Source organism: Micropterus dolomieu, linkage group LG04, assembly GCF_021292245.1.
Source record: "Micropterus dolomieu isolate WLL.071019.BEF.003 ecotype Adirondacks linkage group LG04, ASM2129224v1, whole genome shotgun sequence".
In the NCBI taxonomy this organism is placed as follows: Eukaryota; Metazoa; Chordata; class Actinopteri; order Centrarchiformes; family Centrarchidae; genus Micropterus; species Micropterus dolomieu.
In genome coordinates this window covers 25,161,353-25,178,503 of record NC_060153.1, presented here as the reverse complement: position 1 = coordinate 25,178,503, position 17,151 = coordinate 25,161,353, and the positions used below count along the sequence as shown (strand labels likewise).

The following is a 17,151-nucleotide window of genomic DNA, read 5'->3' as shown; positions in this document are numbered from 1 at the left end:
GTTTAGGCAGGTAGAAGTAGGTGGGTTTAGGCAGGTAGGTAGGTAGAAGTAGGTGGGTTTAGGCAGGTAGGTAGGTAGAAGTAGGTGGGTTTAGGCAGGTAGGTAGAGAAGTAGGTGGGTTTAGGTAGGTAGAAGTAGGTGGGTTTAGGTAGGTAGAAGTAGGTGGGTTTAGGTAGGTAGAGAAGTAGGTGGGTTTAGGTAGGTAGAAGTAGGTGGGTTTAGGTAGGTAGAAGTAGGTGGGTTTAGGCTAGGTAGAGAAGTAGGTGGGTTTAGGTAGGTAGGTAGAGAAGTAGGTGGGTTTAGGTAGGTAGTTTTAGGTGGGGGTGATCACATGGCTGTGCTGAATGTTGCCCTCTGAAATGTAGTTGAATATTCGAATATATGTAGCAGAAAAGAAAATACTTACTTCAAAATTGGACTTAAAGGTACCCCCTAGTGTTTGGACCACTGGTAGCGCTATATTAAGATTTTTTTTTTGTCTTTTGTGTTCGCACAAGGACACAGATGCATGTCCACATGCACATTCCTGTCAGTGATTTCGCATTATTCGACTGATCTACAGGTGGCAGTGATGCACCACCGAAAGGCGGGGAGGAAGAAGAGTGCTATCATGTAAACGTGGATGTGAACAATGCATGTTTCAAAATGTTATAACTTTCAAAATTTGTAAACAAACTTTATCTCTCGTTTCTTGTTCCTCCATATGGCCTTGAAATACAAAGTAAGTCCTTGTCTTAACCACAAGCTCACGAGTTCCATTTGAATGCACCAACTATTATACTTTCAAATGATAACTAACTACCAAAAACGTGTTAAGCACAGTTTGATATTGACATTGCCTGTAGCTAACAGCTGAAAACAATTTCCAAAGTTTAACAATAAGATCCTGAGACGTGAGGTATGCTTGTCTCTGTCTATTCAGAGATGTTACAGAGTTGCCAGATCCTTGGTATGCGCCCTGTACAACCTTTGTCTTTCAAACTGTCACTACACCTTCTGTCTCCATATTTCCGGTCTCAGAAATGCCTGTGAAATCAGCAGTATGTTACAATAGCACACAAGTCACACACAAAGGCACGACCCCATAATCCACACGTTGACCCTTTGGGCTTCAAGCATGTGGTGTTTCCGTTAGTATGGCGCCTGACACAAATGCTTAACATGATCATTAAACAGACAGTAAACCTTTATATTGGAGGTCAAAGTCACATACTACTGTGATTGTTTAAGTTCAGAACAGTCTTTTGCAGATATTACTACTACAAATATTGTATGTATGTATTCTTTCAAAACAGCTTGTTTGTGTGTGTGTGTGTGTGTGTGTGTGTGTGTTCACCTGGCAGGGCAGGTCGCAGGCCATGAGGCGCCCTGCTGGGGGTGATGCCCCTGACAAAGCAGTCAAACAGGAAACTGATCTGCTCTCCTTCTGAACAGGACAAGAAGAAAACACCAGCCCCTGGAATATGGATGTGGAGAGAGACAGACAGCCCTATCAATGAAAGGAAGACATTAGTATGTGTTGGATTACAGAAAAAGTTGGAGTTGAGAATTTTTTTTTTTACAAAAATCACTAAATTAAACAGTATGAAGCTGTAGCAACGGTATGGCATTCGGCAGAGGTTAGAATGCTGTAGTAAATGGTGAAATATAGAGTAAAATCACATTTTTGAGCAAAGCCAAAAAATATTCAGTGAGGTTCAGAAGGCTGTTGTAAAGGCAAGACTGTTCCTTGAACCAGCAACAACCCTTTCTTCTAAAGGTTACATAAAACATCTCTCCATTCAGCCCCCACTCTCCTATGAAGCCCACACAGAGGTAGGTGCCTGCAAAAACACATGACAAGCAAAAAAGAAAATCATGAAAAACCTCATGTCACAGAGATATTGAAAAGACAGCCACAAAGTAAGCCCTTACTCAGGGGTTCGGTCGGGGAAAAAAAATCTTATGTTGTCAACTCACGTTCTTATGGAATTGAGTTTGCTGCAAATAAAAGAGAACAACACCTGAGAAAGTGGAGCAGTTGAAATCTTTTGGAAAGATAACATCTGAGTCAGTCTTTCTTGAGCAACACCAGCCAGCAGAGTTGGTTTGACTTAATTTCAAGCAGCTGCTGTTTTTTTAAAGAACTGAAAATTATGTTTGCATTCATGAGACAGTTTTAAAGATACATTTCAAAAACTAAACAAAACGTCATATTTCTCTACTATCTAATCTATCAAACTAAAAGGTTACATTTTACTTAATAAAACATACTTACTTGACATTTTACTCTCTTTACTTTTATCAAGTATGTATTCAATGCTATTACAATATGCTTTCAGAGCACCATTTAGTTCCTCATGCTGAGTAATTGAAAAGAGTTTCTGGCTTGAATCATCAATATGTGTTAAATGTAATGGAAACCTATTAGCTTCATTAGGCAGTATGTATTATAGTGTATTTTCTTCAGTCAGTGGAAATGCCTGGCCCGCTTATCAACTCACAATGGGGAGGAGATGAAGAATGAAACTACAATCACGGATAATATTAGTGTAAGGCGATTTGACTAAGATGATTCTTGTGTGAAACTCTACAAAACACTGAAAAAGAAATAAAGGCAAAAGATGTTCTGCTTTTGAGGGACTTTTCAGATGTCATGAACAGAGTCACAGTGGGCCTCAAAGGCTTTGATTTCTTTGCACGATATGATCCTTACATTTTTATTTATTTGATAACATCTTGAGAACCATTAGCAGACTTAGAGGCCTTTCTAATATTTGTACCTTAGATAGTGAATGTGTGTGGGCTTTTCTTGTATTGGCATCTTTATTTCCTTTTCTGTATTGCTCATTAAGTCACTTGCATCATCTGTTCGCCATGTAGTTCATTAACAGGACTTCCTTTGCTCACAAGGTGCTGTGCGAAGTGATAACATGACTCCACTGAGATTTATCTTTGGAGTATGAACATCCCACCCACTGTAGATGTGAAAGACAGGGCTGTAGCTCTTTCTAGCCTATTTTTTTAATCTGATGTTGAGTAACTTGTTTTTCAGCCCTTTTTGGGGCAATGCCATCTCAACATTATTGAGATTTGTTGGGATGAAATTAGCTGTTTTCTAGTTTTTCTCTCATTTTCTCTGAAGGCGGTTTTTGGCAGTCATTTTCATATATTTTTTTTTTATTTGTTATGAACACCAAGGGGCCTTGTTGGACCTGGTCCTCATTTATTTCTCGCAAATATGCTGAGTTCAGCTGCATGGCGGCTCATCTTAAAAGAGACAGATCTTATTTTATTGTTGTAGCGGTAGTGCATTCTATTTAATATGGACGGAAGCAGCTTTTCTGTCAGATTACTGTTGCAAACCAAATGTCTGTCTGGTTAAGACCAATGTTCATCTTATTTGTTCACACAAGCAACTTCTATCCTCTACACTGGTTGACATAAGTTAGCAGGTAACACTTCTCCAAATGATTCTGCAACTTTCTACAGCAGTTATAATGACATGTATACACTGTCGAAGTAGAGTCGAAGGCAGGTGGACAGCAGCTTTGTCATGAAGAAACTTCACCACTCTTCCAGGAGGCTTCAACACTTCTAATGACAGGTGGAGAGTCAGAGAGATCCTAACCTCTGTGGGTCACTCACACCTTAATGTCACATGACAGTAGAGTAGCTGAAGTTGCCTTTTACTTCTACAAACCTGATCTGGACAAATGAGTATATGGACAAACTATAATGATACAGCAAAAATGCTGCTTAATACTTTATAAACACCACACGTGAAAAACACCCTCACACGTGCACTGACATACTACTGTATTACGATATGAGGTGTGTGTGTGTGTGTGTGTTTAAGCCTGCTGAGGGACATGGAAAGATTGTTGACAGAGCACGTCAGCTTAAAATTGCTTTTATGTAGATCACAAGGCTTGATGGCCATCCAAACTCTGCGGAGGATAATTTATTACTGTCTGCATGTGAGATCTGAAGCCATCTGTGTGTGTATGTGTGTGTGTGTGTGTGCGCACGTGTGGTACAGGGTCAACGAGCACGTGCGGACCTGATAAGCCAGGAGAATATATGTTTAGATGCAGGCTCTGCTCAAAACATCATTGATTACCGAACACCGTGGCCTCATTATCACATCCAATGGGAGCTGCAGTACTGACATCACTGTGTACTGATTCACACTGCCACACTGTTTGCATGCGACTGTGTAACCAAAGGTGCACGTCCAACAGACATCCATGAAGACCCCAGCTCAACTGATTACTGTTTAGTAAAAGGCTTTGCACAGACTGCCAATTATCCCACAGGACTGATAGGTTTCCTGTCTGTGTGTGTGTGTGTGGGGGGGGGGGGTTGTGTGTTTCCATGGCAGTAAAAAGGCCTGTCATGTCACTATGTCTTCAACTCAGTAGCCAGAAATCATGTCGTCCGCGGTGCAGCTGACTTTCAAAGTGCAGCTGCAGCAGACAGCACTGTCGCAGTCAAGGGTAAAATGTTTTTATACAGCAGAATGACTGAGAGACCCGCTTACAGATTTGCTGGAGCAAAAAGGCCTCGAGGGAAATTAGGAACTGAGGGGGTAAAGGAGTTATTTTATGTTGGTTCAAAGTACAGTCCTCAAAAGTGCAACCCGATGAAGGACAATTTGTCTCTATACTATTATAATTCTTCTGCAACATTTGCACATCTTTGCACTGAACACGGCCTGATAGTCTGCTGTAATATGCACCGCCATTTTGTGCTTGTCAAGCATACTAAGGCACTGTGTGTTATTCAAGAACTCCTCCTGCCCTCTCAAGCTCCAGGCTTTTCTTTGCAGAGATTTGTCATGTCCAAGCACATATTCCTAAGTATTCTGATGTTTTTGCATATCCAACCCTATACAGCTTCAAGAAAACAATAGCTACTACATCAAGACGGACTGAAATTCAAAATCACTTGTTCAGCTGAACAAAATGACAAATCGAAGGGAAAAACTCAACAACAATAAATGTTTGATTTAATTAATTTAACTCACAAACAAATTACACTTAAGGTGTTTGTTGAGGAAAAGGGATTGAAAAAATCTTTTACTTAATTTTACTATACATATTTCTTGAAAAAAGATTTTTATCATAATTGTTTTGAATGTTCTGCCTCAGATTTGTTAAGTGATCAACTGTTTGTCATGTTCGGACCATAACGTAAAACCACAACTAACCATCTGGTTTCTTCAACTTTCACTCAGGAGCAAAATGCAGCCTTTAAACTTGCAAGAAATAATGATTTGACATTTATCGTGATAATTATCGATATCGAATGATTGTGATAACATTTATGGCCATATCCCCCAGCCCTAGTTGAGTTGAGAAATTGCAGGAAGAGACCAGGCTACCATTAGCGCATAATCAACACCGCCGCCAAGATAATTGGTCTCCGCACACCCAACCTAGCAGAACTAAACAATAAGACCATTGCACACATTGCAACCTGAATAGCACAGGACATCAAACACCCACTCAATAACCATCTTACCCTGCTGACCTGGATGCAGGTACAGAGCACTGAGGTCCTCAGTACCAGCATCCTGACTCGCTTTGGGAAAAGCCTGATCCCCTCAGCCACAGCTACCTTAAATAAAAGGCCTCACTGAACTGGCCTGGTCTGAGGGTGCACTGTTGTCTGTCATTGTGTGTTGTTACTGTGTGCTGTTGTTGTCTGATGTGTTCAGTGCTGTGAAAACGAATCTCCCCTTGGGGCCAATAAAGTCTAAAGTCTAAACTCTAGCATTACAAACACAGGGTAGCAGTCAGCTACACCAAAACTGTTCATTAGGACATTGAACTATTGCACTGAACTTCAGCCAGTTTCAACACAAGCTGAAACTAGCTGCATCACTGGCCATAACAGACCTTTCTGAGAGCAGACATTTGAACTTATCATAGCAGGAGAAGCACAGGTCAGCCATGTCAATGAGCCAGCACGTACAAGACAAGACCCTCAAAGTGGCACACTTACATTGAATGGAGCAATTATTAAAGTGATCACACCTGTGATTTCTCCTACTATGACATATCAAAATGTTCGTGCTCTGACATGCCAAAATAGCTGCTGTGAAAAAAGGTCTATTTTAGACACATCTGACCAGAAGCAAATCCAGTATGGTGTAAAAACCTGGACTGCTGTGGATTTCATTCTGTAAGTTTTGTAGTTGTTGTTGGCTTCTGTTGCCAACAGCATAACAAAGGGCTGGTGATGTGTGAGACAACACTGTGTGAGTGCTTAAAAGTTTAGATAAACACAAAAGGAAATGAATGTCAAAAAGAAAAAATAAAGCAGTTCATCACTGACAGCTTCAGGGATGGATTGGTGTGTTTGTGTAAGTTTGGAAGTGTACCAGTAAACCGTATCATTTCTTTTGCTTATGGTAAATGAAAATGGTTAATGAAACTGCTAGCTGGAGCAGAGCTAATAATGTTAATTTTTAAGACCTACTCCTCCAAAAAACGTGCCATTGTGGTATATAGAAGTTGCACGTGCTTCATCACAAGTCCAGCACAGACTTTAGCATGCTAATACAGTATATCGCCATGTTGCTAACTTTCTGGGTAATGTACAAATGGCTGAAACGATTCAGAACCTGAAAGACCTGTAAGACTGTAGCAGACAAGTTGGTGTGCAAATGCCCAGAATAAAGTGTTCTTTGGATAAAACCACATAGCACTCCATAAAATGACTGCTAAGCACTGGTATGCCTAACATGTCCTCACCAAATACAAATAAACATGTAAAAATGTAAACTGACCCTCTGCTTTACCTTGCACACATGCACGGAATGTCACTTGCAGATTTGACTCTGTCACTCTGTTTCTGCAGCCATGCCAAAAGGGCCTCTCTCCACTGCCCCGGTGGCTGCTGGGTACTATGTAGATGCAGGCGGAGGAGAAAACTATGATTGGTGGTCTAGCCAGCAGGCGCCATGTGATTGGTTGAGTGACCACTACAAGGGAGGCTAGTATTTATAGATGTGGCTCATCAGAACACTGAAACCAGAGCCTGTGGCCTTCATGGTTATTCCTGTAGGAGCCATGAGACTGTTTGCATACACAAACTTTCTCTTAACACTAACACATCTCTAAAGCAAAACAACTGTAAAGAGTTAGTCCTCACTATACAGGAGAGCTAGCAAATATCATTTTCTTAATGAGTTTAGTTTCCCTAAGATGAACACTTCAAACACTGTCCCATTAAACACTTAGCAAGCTATCCAAGTCTCTCTATCTCTCTCTCACACACACACACACTTCCCCACCCAAAAACATAAAACTGCCTCTCATTTTTCACATTCATGCCCACATCAACTGGACATTCAGAGGATACCTAAACCCTGGCAACCACATAAACACACACACACTGCATTATCTGGTGGGCATGAGTACAGTGTGGTGGGTGCATACATAGAAATTAATTTCTTACGTAGATAAAGTTACTCTATAAACACCTGCAATAAATCTCTGTTTTTATGAGAGTCAGTTGTGTTAAATGACAGATCTATCAACCTGCAAGTGCTGATCTTGAAGATCATATATGATCAAAAGCTCCAGAGCAGCTAATAAACTGACCTGTTTTCTCAACTTACAGTCACTTTCTCAATATTTGAGGGTATTTTCTAAGGTATAATCTTCGGTGTATATGAAACAAGCTACTAAATGTCTCAAATTTTCACTAAACTCAATGTTCACTGAGTAGGAAAAAACTTTTCAGAAAGACTGAAACCAGCTTTCATAATGCAACATGTCTTGATGCTTCCACTGATGGACTTCTTCCTGTCTAATTGTCAACCATCGATTTTTTTTACCATAAACTCCACTGTAGCTCTGGTCATCTAGGTTTTGCTGGTCACCCATAAATAAGAAATAATAACACGCCAGCAGCAATAATACAGAGCCAGGGATGTATGGTACTGTACATTGCCCATAGCTGTTTTTCAGCTATTAGTGTCAAAGTGTTGCCCTTTTTGGCTGTAGGCTGCAGTGTCTACATTCTCACACTTTGTCAGTCCACGAGTTACTCACAGTATCCACAGCGAGTCCCCCCTTCGAACACGAAGCCATTTGTCACCGCACCATATCGACGCAACGCCGACAACTTCCAGTGGCCAAAGACGATAGGGGGGACGCCTCTGGTAAGGACCAGCAGGTTGTTGCACAGGTGGAGGGAGGCGGGGCCACTTTCCAGTTTGGTACCTGGTTCGACATTGACACTGAACCTGTGGACTGTAGGAGATAAAGCGGTTTGAAAACAGTAGAGCATGGATGTTCTTCACATGCTCTGTCATAATGACTTAAAGACAGTAGAAGTATCATTGATCAGAAAGCACACTGACCAAACAACAAATGTGATGGAACATAAAAACAAACCAACAGGGCATATTCACACACAAGCACATAAACACACATGCATTGCAACTGATGGCTGTGGTAATAATGATGAAGTCGTTCTTTAAGCTCTGCTTGCTGCAGTTTGTCATCTCTCAGCTTGTGCAGATGGCACTTTTTCAGCGCCAAAGTCAGTCTCTCACAGCCAAACACATACTGTATACTCTCTCATATAGTACATAATAGTAAGTATATACAATACGTGCCCACGCTTTCATAAAAAGTGAAATGAGTTGTACGTAGAGACTTAATAGAGTGAGCTCATTTCGCTCTGTCTGAGCACCTAGAGGTGCACTCTGGCTTGCAGAGAGCTAAACAGTCAAAGATGAAGCTGAGGGCTACTTCATGCATTGTATTGGTTTAATGATCTCAACCAAGTGCTAAATATCAGCAAGCATTTTTCGTTTCGTTAACAGCGATGTCAAGTATTCACAATTTGCAAGAAGGGTAAATTAAGGAGAAACGGTTTTAACATCTGGCCAGACTGAAGCGTATAGCAGCATTGAGGACAAACTGCAGGCAACTTGTAGAGCTGTGACTAACAATGAGAGAAAATACATACATGGATGACTTCTTCTAGGACAGCTCAAGATAGAGGTGGATACATGTAAAAGAGCTACAAAACTTGTGTTTCAATATTTACATACTGACATCCCTTAGCAGTGAGTTTTACATTAGAAGGTAAACTATTTAGTGTGCTGTGGGTTTTCTTTTAACATTCAGGGCTACATGAGCTACTAAATGAATTTCTAGGGGAGATTCAATTATGTGATTCGCATAGTGATGGAGGAACAGAATGCTTGTGGATAATATGATTAAGGATTTAGGGGTGGAGCCCCAAAATATCCTGCAGGTGATATTTTAGAGAGAGGAGGATGAAGAATTACCTTTTCAGGAAAATGTTTAGAAATGTAAGTTCTGATGGTGCTGCACAAAAAATGTCAATTCAAGCCACAGCCTGGTTGTGAAGTGCAGTTAGAAATCAGGCTGGAGTTATTTAAATATAATTAAAATTCATGATGGTTGAGAGAACATTTCTCAATAAGACGAGTTTAAAAAAGAAAGTTCGGACAGCCGTAAAAAGTTATCTGGGGGTCCAAGTTAGAAGTCTCGGGTGAACTACTGAAAACTTATAATTGAAAGTCAGTTTTTTGTTTTTTTTTAACAACTGATCAAATGCTGGTGTTTAACACTTCATTGAGCTGTTTGGCTGGAAATGTAAGGTTGTATCTCCTACAGAATTTACAGGGGTAATAGACTTTTCACTGTTCTTGCAAACTTCTTACTGCAGGGGAAGCCTCTAAAGGATAACTAGAGGAAGGTGCAATAATTAAATACTACACTAGAAATGACCACTCAGTTGCAGTATTTCTTAATAACTACACTACATTTTAATATTAAGTAACCTCATAACTTGTATAAGGGCAACTCTATCTAGCACAATTCTTCCATATAAAATGGGGTTCAGTTTCCCTTGTGTACACCCCTCTCATTTTTCCCTCAGCTAACAACTTTGCACTGAAAATAAACGTTGCGAAGTTGAGACAGCAGATTTTGCAGATAGAGAAGAACCAGAGTGATGGAAGACAGATTTTTATCTGTCTGTGTTATTCCACCTGGCTTTGATAACTTCTAGCCAGTGACCTCCCGTGTTTTTGGCACATAATCGGATTTGTCTCCCTGACAGCAAATTTAAAAAAAGATTGTAAAACCAACTTTCTGCAGGTTTGACAGAGTTGATTTTACGACACCAATAAAGTTTTTGCAGTAGCTGAGACTTCTGGCTCTCCTAACTCATCTTCTGATTTACACTTTGTTTTAGAACCAATGAAACTTTAAACTTCTTGCCCACTCGCTTCATCCTATTCACACTTGGAGCCTTAATGTAGGAAGGTGATCTTGAAGGGGATCAGGCCCAGTCAGCTCTAATTACGGCTTGTTGCAATTCCTACTGGGTCATGGAGATCATGAAGCACCTGATGTCATTTTAAGGCTTGATTAAGCAATAAGAGGAAATAAGAGCTTGGAACAAATAAGAGGGTTGCTTGTACAGCTGACTCACCAAAAACAACCTACTATTTGATTTGTGTTATCCAACTGCAGCTTAGTGAACCAACTTTCAGCACATTGATCCTTCACACTTCACATCCTTAAACCACTGACCTTCTCCCAGGCTGTAGCGGACGCGGGCATCCCAGGCCAGCAAGGCATCTCGGCTGGAGAAGCCCAGGACCAGCGTGTGTGCCAAACAGAGGATGGAGAGGGTGTAGCATACCCCGTCATACCCGGGCCCTGGCTCCACGCCACAGATCCCCTGAAGGAGTGGAGAGAAATGCACTGAGAATATTTTGTATTACAAGTATTCTCTTTTATTCTGTATTCTTTTTAGTACGTGTGGATGCTTTACCAGCTTTCACACAAGTACATCTCAAATATCAGAGAGTCATATTAATGTTACAGTAGATGTTGTGACTATGGTTTCTTTGCCTGCTTCAGTTTAATTAGACTAGATAACATGGTTTCAGGGAATGAGTTCATACAGATACAACAAATGCCCCTGTTTCTCTTAATTTAATGCAGTTTTTCTTTGTGTTTCTGCCTAATGCAGTTTTTTGACCAATGCTCTTACAATTTGGGCAGTCGACCTTAACACACCTTAAGTCCTTATCCATCACATTATTTGTTCAATTCAATTCAATTTTATTTATATAGCACCAAATCACAACAACAGTTATCTCACAGCACTTTTCATAATAGAGCAGGTCTAGACCATACTCTGTGATGTTCCCCCTGTACATGTGACAGCAGTCTCATGCCAGCAACAGTAAAGTTATGAGATACAACAATACTAAAAAGCTGTAATAAGCCTGCCACGTGAGCGGTTCACCTGCAGCGCACATGACATGATCAGCAGGGAGCCTTTGGTCTGCTGAACGTACCTCCAGTGTCACACTGAGTCTCTCCTTGTGGCAGTTGCCCTTCTCCTTCCCTTTCTTCCTCTCCTTAAACACCAGCAGAGACAGGCAGTCTGATGCAGAGACACAGGATAGGAGAGATCGGAGTTTTACAGACTGACAGGCTTAAAAGTCAATTTTAGTGACAATAGTAGATTGTTTTTGGTGCAGAATGCAGAATAACAACAGTGTAATTTTGTTGTAATCTCTGTTGTCTGCCTGTTGTGTGTTTGTGGCCCAGCTGTCACAACAAAATCTAAAACAATGAACTGATCCAGTGGCACAGATGATAATGACAGTCAAGACACAAATGCACACATAAACACACAAACACGAACACACACACACGCACACAGAGCAGTGTAGCCTACATTATTCCCGCCACTGTGCCCACTTTCTCCAAGGACACAGCAATGGTGTACAGTTTGAGCAGTGTATGCTGAGAGGGACAGTGCCCTCACACTCATAGCATCTCAAGTGTAATACAGTTAAGTTTTAAAGACATGTGGCTTTCTTTTTCTGCCCTTTTAGACTATGGCAATGTCACAGCTTATGTTTTCAGCTGGAAGGCTTTCAAATAATTAAACTTAAATCCAACTGGCACTAAAATCCCCATCAGATTTAATATCCAGGCTCTTAATGTGAAAGGGACAGGCTGCACTCAGTGTTTTGTCTGCACCGTTTAAAGGTGAATTAGGTCAATTAAATAAATTCAATCGATCAATTCAGCTGGTTTATTGCGGAACACGTGTTGACGCGGATGTGTTGAGTAGTGCGCTCCCGTGGCGCACAGCCAAGCGACCGACTGACAAGTTGTGATTAGTTTAACTGCAGTAGTACACCAGATGAGATTAGTGCTAAATGATACGGATGAAGGAATAGCATTTTTTTTCCCTGTCGCGGTGAAAATGTGCACTCTTTGAATGGGAATAATAAGAGATGATAAAAATACAAGCGGTTTGGCACAGACCTGCGACCGGAGAGGGCTTCCGAAGAACGACCCACCGAGTCTTCCACTGTGGAAAAGTTTGTAAAAGATCAATATATGGCAACGTATATTACTATAGTTGTCCCTGAAGTGTGGACAGAAGGTTTAAGGCTTTGAAATAAGAGGAATTCACCTTTTTTCCATCTCGAAACTTGACTTGTCCCTCCGCGACAACTGTATCCGTCATCTTCTGTCATGGTTCCGAACAGCTGTGTGTGTGTGTGTGTGTGTGTGTGTGTGTGTGTGTGTGTGTGTGTGTGTGTGTGTGTTGCACGCCGCCTCTCCACCAGTTCACAGAGGAGGAGGGGGGTCACTCTTCAAAATAGCCTTTACAGCCCATGCCCCGCCGGCAGACCCGACAATCAGACCACCTAGGCGGTGACACACACCAGCCTTCCCCAGCGGGGTCCTGCCAAGTTAGTACAGTTGTCACCCTGCGTCAAGTGCTTATTGTTTACAATGGAGCTAATTCGATTAAAAGCGCATAACTCGCGCGCCTTTCACTTAACTCATGAGGCTGGCTCTGAGCCGGGTGTTAGACAGGGATTCATGTTACCTAAATGCTGATCAGTGGGGCCTCAGCGCTGTCTGTGGAAAGCTGGTTTAATCTGTAAAAGCCTGCTCGAGAATAATGCCAATTCAGAGATGTGAAAGGAGCAAATTACCTTCAAATCCGCAACAACAGCCTACGTAAATGATTAAGATTATAGTCAAGAAATGCTTTTTATGTGAACATGATACATCCATATGTGCACTAAATGTGCAAATCCTGAGAGCAAAGGTTTGGCTTTATTATTGTCTCACAGCCACAAGTCCCAGTATAATATAAATCCATGCGTTGCTTTTGATCAAGGCACTTGACTTGGAACTGGATGTTTTGGGGGTGGTATTACTTCCAGGGTCTCTTTTAAGTTCAGGGGCATTTATTCCTGAAATGACATGCGAATTTAATGCTATTAGCTTGTGACATGACATGCCAGGACAGAGAAGAACAAACCACATTGAGAGTGTTTGCTTCACTATGTCTTAAACAAGGCAGACAGCTGACAATTTCTTATTGTTCCCTTTTCAAAATGTTAATTGTAATTCCCCCTTTTTTCTTTTTTTTTTTTTTAAAGGGGGCACTGCACTGATTTTACACATGAGGATGAGTTTATTCACTATTGTTAGTAGGCTACTAGCCTACTCAGTTTGTGGAAGCAGTTGCATCATGTGTTGTGTGGGTCTGGAGGAGAAAATTTAGGGCTGTCTTGGTTTGTGCTTGAAAACACATTTTAACAGAAAGTCAAAATGCAGTTGGAAAGATGCAGGTATTCATCGGGCACGGAGGGTCTAACAAAAGATCCTGTGGAGTTGCATTATGGGAAATAGGTTCCAGCAATTTTAGAGTTATGGAAGAGCAATATTAAGTCACTGGTGTACCCCTTTAAATTACAGATTTATGTCAAAATACAGAACCAAAGAACAACTACAAGGGAACAACAGATACTGATGCAGAAGTTTCAGGAAGTGGATTGCTGTGTCCAGTGTCCATACTCTTTATATACAGTATTTAACACATACTAATTGTTGTAGATACTGTTTTTGCAGTTTCCATGCAAGATATAAATATAGGCCTACTTTAATTTAGCTTATAAAACGTGAGCTGATGAATATAAATCAAACTGACTTTGTCACTGCCAATTAAATCAAAATATTTTTCCAAAGATTTAATCATTATTTTTTGTGCCTTTACTGAGGTGTTCCTGGAGCAGTTTCACCACCATCCACAATTTATTTTTTTTATAATAATTAAATTTTTGCAGTTGAGCAGCTTATCCATGTCCTTTGTGTGCTATCTTTTGTCTGCTTAGCTTGTTGCATATCACATTTCCTGTACAAACACTTACTACTAGTGGTGGAAGAAGTACTCAGATCCTTTACTTCAGTAGAAGTAGTAATACCAAAATCCATAATTCCATTACAAGTGAAGGTCCGGCAGTTAAAAAATGGATGCACAGAATAAGAAAAATCTGCAAAATATACTTAAATTATTAAAAGTAAAAGTACTCTTTATGCAACACTGTCCCTTTCAGAGGTTTATGTTGTTATATATTATATTATTGATGCATTTCGTTGCATGTTGCAAGTATGTAATGGGGAGACATTTGATTCATGAGCGTCAACTTGACAGCTGCCGTAGAAAGCATCAGTGTGATCAGAGTCAGAGACGACATCAGGTCAGGCAGTCTGTGAGTCAACTAAACATCAGGCTTCTCAAACAAAGGTTGCCTTCAATTTGCTCCGGTCCATCTGCCCTTTGCTCTCACTCTGCTCCAACTGTCTCTTGGCTTTGACCATGGAGGGCAAGTCTGAAGTCTGATACACTGCCGACCTCATCCTGCTGCCACGGCAACGCAGCTCCAAGGCCACGCCCTCCCACTTCCTGTCCAGATCTGAACCCTGTGGGCCCCGGAGGTCTCGGGACCCTGTGCGGGCTTGCCTCCTGTCTTCTGGGTTATGTGCGGCCCCGATTCTGTCCAAATCCAAGACTCGTTTTGGGGTTGAGTGGTTGGAGCGGGATGAAGGTGACTTGGATTTGCGACGTGAGCGAAGAGGAGGCCGTGGTGGAGGGGGAGGAGGAGGTGGTGGTGGTGAAGGAGAGGGAGGGGTGGGGTTGGAAGATGGTGTTCTTCTGCTGGGCATTTTGAAACCTCCTCCTCTTTCCCTCCCTCTCCATCTGTCTCTGTCTTTACCTGAGGAAGAAGAGGCTGCTTTTAAAAGAGACAGACGGAGGAGACAAAAAAGAAAGAAGAAAAAGCACTCACCGGCACTGCAAACAATCCGCATGCAAGGAACCCTCCGAGAAAACACAACAAAAGAGCAAAATGTTCTGCATTTGTTGGTAAAAGACTGTGGTGCAGGGAGGAATTAAAAAAACAGACTACGAGCTGGAAGGCTAGAAGATGCAGTGCCAAGAAACAAATGTGGATATAGTTGCTTATGAATTTGTCTTTAAATATGGCCTGATTCATCTAAGTTTTAACCAGTAATGCACACATTATTCTTTCTCCATACTGAATACATCATTAAAACACTTGAGTGAGTATAGGTTGGAAGAACTAAGTCAACCTCCAGGCTAATCACCTCAACACAAAATATTTCGCAAGTCATTTGCAAACCTGGCGTCCTATCAGTGTAACAGGATTTGGAGGTGTGGATTAGAGCTACTTATGAAAACCAACCAAACGTTTTGAGTTTCCTATTCACAAGTCAGGAGGAGGAGGAGGAGGAGGAGGAGGAGGAGGAGGAGGAGGCTCTTCATTATCTTCGCAAGATCTCTTCAGAAATCAGCTCTAAGGCCCTGTGATCGCCCCTGAATTTGCAGGTGGGATAAAGAGTGAAAAAACACAGAATGGTTCCCGCAAGACAGAGGGTATAATGTGTGGCAATGCGGGAGCAGAAAGTTCTCGGTCAGGTGCTTAAAATGTAACAATGTTGCAACCTTGTGCCTGAAAAGTAGAAGCAGAAATAAAACAAACTTTTTCACTCACAGACAGACACACACAGACAGACACAGACACTAACAGCAGGTCATAGGTGGTGGACAGAGTGAAGGGACAAAGCACCCGAGGGACCCGAACACCACATGTGTAATACAAATATTTAGGGGGGGTGTACAGTGTGAAGTCATTGTAAATGTGTTATTTTACATGTTCTTCACAGAAAATGAGTCAAGACCAAGGAGTCTAAGGGTTGAAATAAAAAATAAATTGCATGTTGTATGTTTATGCGTAGTGTGAAATTAAGAAGAATATTCACATTCTGTCAAATTCAGTGAAATATCACACTCTGACAGCCATGACCAGCAGATAGCCACCTGTTCCAACACCATGGACACACACACACACACACACAGAAAGAGAGAGAGAGCTGGGTGGCAGCAGAGAGCCTGTGACAGATATTCCCATGCTGGCTGTTGGTTATGACATCATGGGAAAGAGGGTTAGATGGTGCTCAGTGTGAATGTGTGTGACTGAAGAGACTGTCCCCACATCTAAATACAGACTGCTGCCATCTACTGGCTGAGAGAAAGATTTTGGTGACAGCTTTCTCTTTGCTCACACAGCTCCAATGTTATTACTAATTATGTGACTTTGACTTTAAACCTGTTGCTGAAAATGTCGCATTACATTTCATTTTCTTTTAGATTACTTTTTCTTGTTTCATAGTTAAAGTTAGACAGGCATTTAACACAGAAGACAATTGTAAAGGCAGGAAAATTACAGGTGAAGTTAATAGTGGAATAATGGAAACTCAGCCATTGTTCATAAATTGTAATATCTTTGGTGATCCCTCAACTTGGATATTTCCCTCAGCCTCACATTGTTTACTGCTAATTAGCATTTGTTAGCATGCTATCAATCTAAACCATGATTATGAATGCAATAAAACGCTATACCTGCTAAACATCAGGATGTTAGCATTGTCATTGTGAGCAAGTTAGCTTGCTAATGTGAGCATTTGGCTCAAAGTATCTAGCATGGCTGTAGACGGCTCATAATGGCAAGTCTGTTTCAGGATTAGCTTTACAAGAGAAGAGGTATGGAGAAACATCTTAAAGATCGTAAACACGCTTGGTCTACAGATGTTTCCACTTGTTTCCTGAGTAGCTCCTAAGGACTGTGTGGACGCACTTGATTGACATGTCTTTCACTCTTTTGATAGTTTTGTTGTACCTCTGGACTGTGGGGGGGATGAAAAGAATGTTACAAGAATGAATAGCCATGGATGCAGGGAGGGGCCCATAGAGAATGCCTAC

General features: G+C 41.3%; 2 protein-coding genes across 6 annotated transcripts in view; both read right to left on the bottom strand.

Moving 5' to 3' along the window:
* The window catches only part of dok7b (docking protein 7b), a 24,227-nt gene extending 11,636 nt beyond the window's left edge, over positions 1-12,591 (bottom strand). For 3 of the 5 annotated variants that reach the window (XM_046046820.1, XM_046046823.1, XM_046046822.1), the window contains exons 1-6: positions 12,484-12,591; positions 12,333-12,378; positions 11,348-11,436; positions 10,572-10,722; positions 8,046-8,246; positions 1,337-1,489 (exon numbers count right to left, since the gene is read on the bottom strand). In XM_046046820.1, the coding sequence (XP_045902776.1) occupies positions 1,337-1,489; positions 8,046-8,246; positions 10,572-10,722; positions 11,348-11,436; positions 12,333-12,378; positions 12,484-12,537 (694 nt within the window). In that variant the 5' untranslated portion in view covers positions 12,538-12,591. The remainder of the gene's footprint in view (positions 1-1,336; positions 1,490-8,045; positions 8,247-10,571; positions 10,723-11,347; positions 11,437-12,332; positions 12,379-12,483) is intronic. The other 2 variants (XM_046046824.1, XM_046046825.1) reach the window with 1 other exon arrangement.
* A 1,169-nt stretch (positions 12,592-13,760) lies between these two features.
* On the bottom strand, positions 13,761-15,078 carry LOC123969474 (lysine-specific demethylase 6B-like). The gene has a single exon (XM_046046919.1). It carries the CDS (start codon positions 15,033-15,035, stop codon positions 14,607-14,609), a length of 429 nt encoding a protein of 142 aa, XP_045902875.1. The 5' UTR covers positions 15,036-15,078; the 3' UTR covers positions 13,761-14,606.
* Between the last annotated feature and the right edge of the window lie 2,073 nt (positions 15,079-17,151).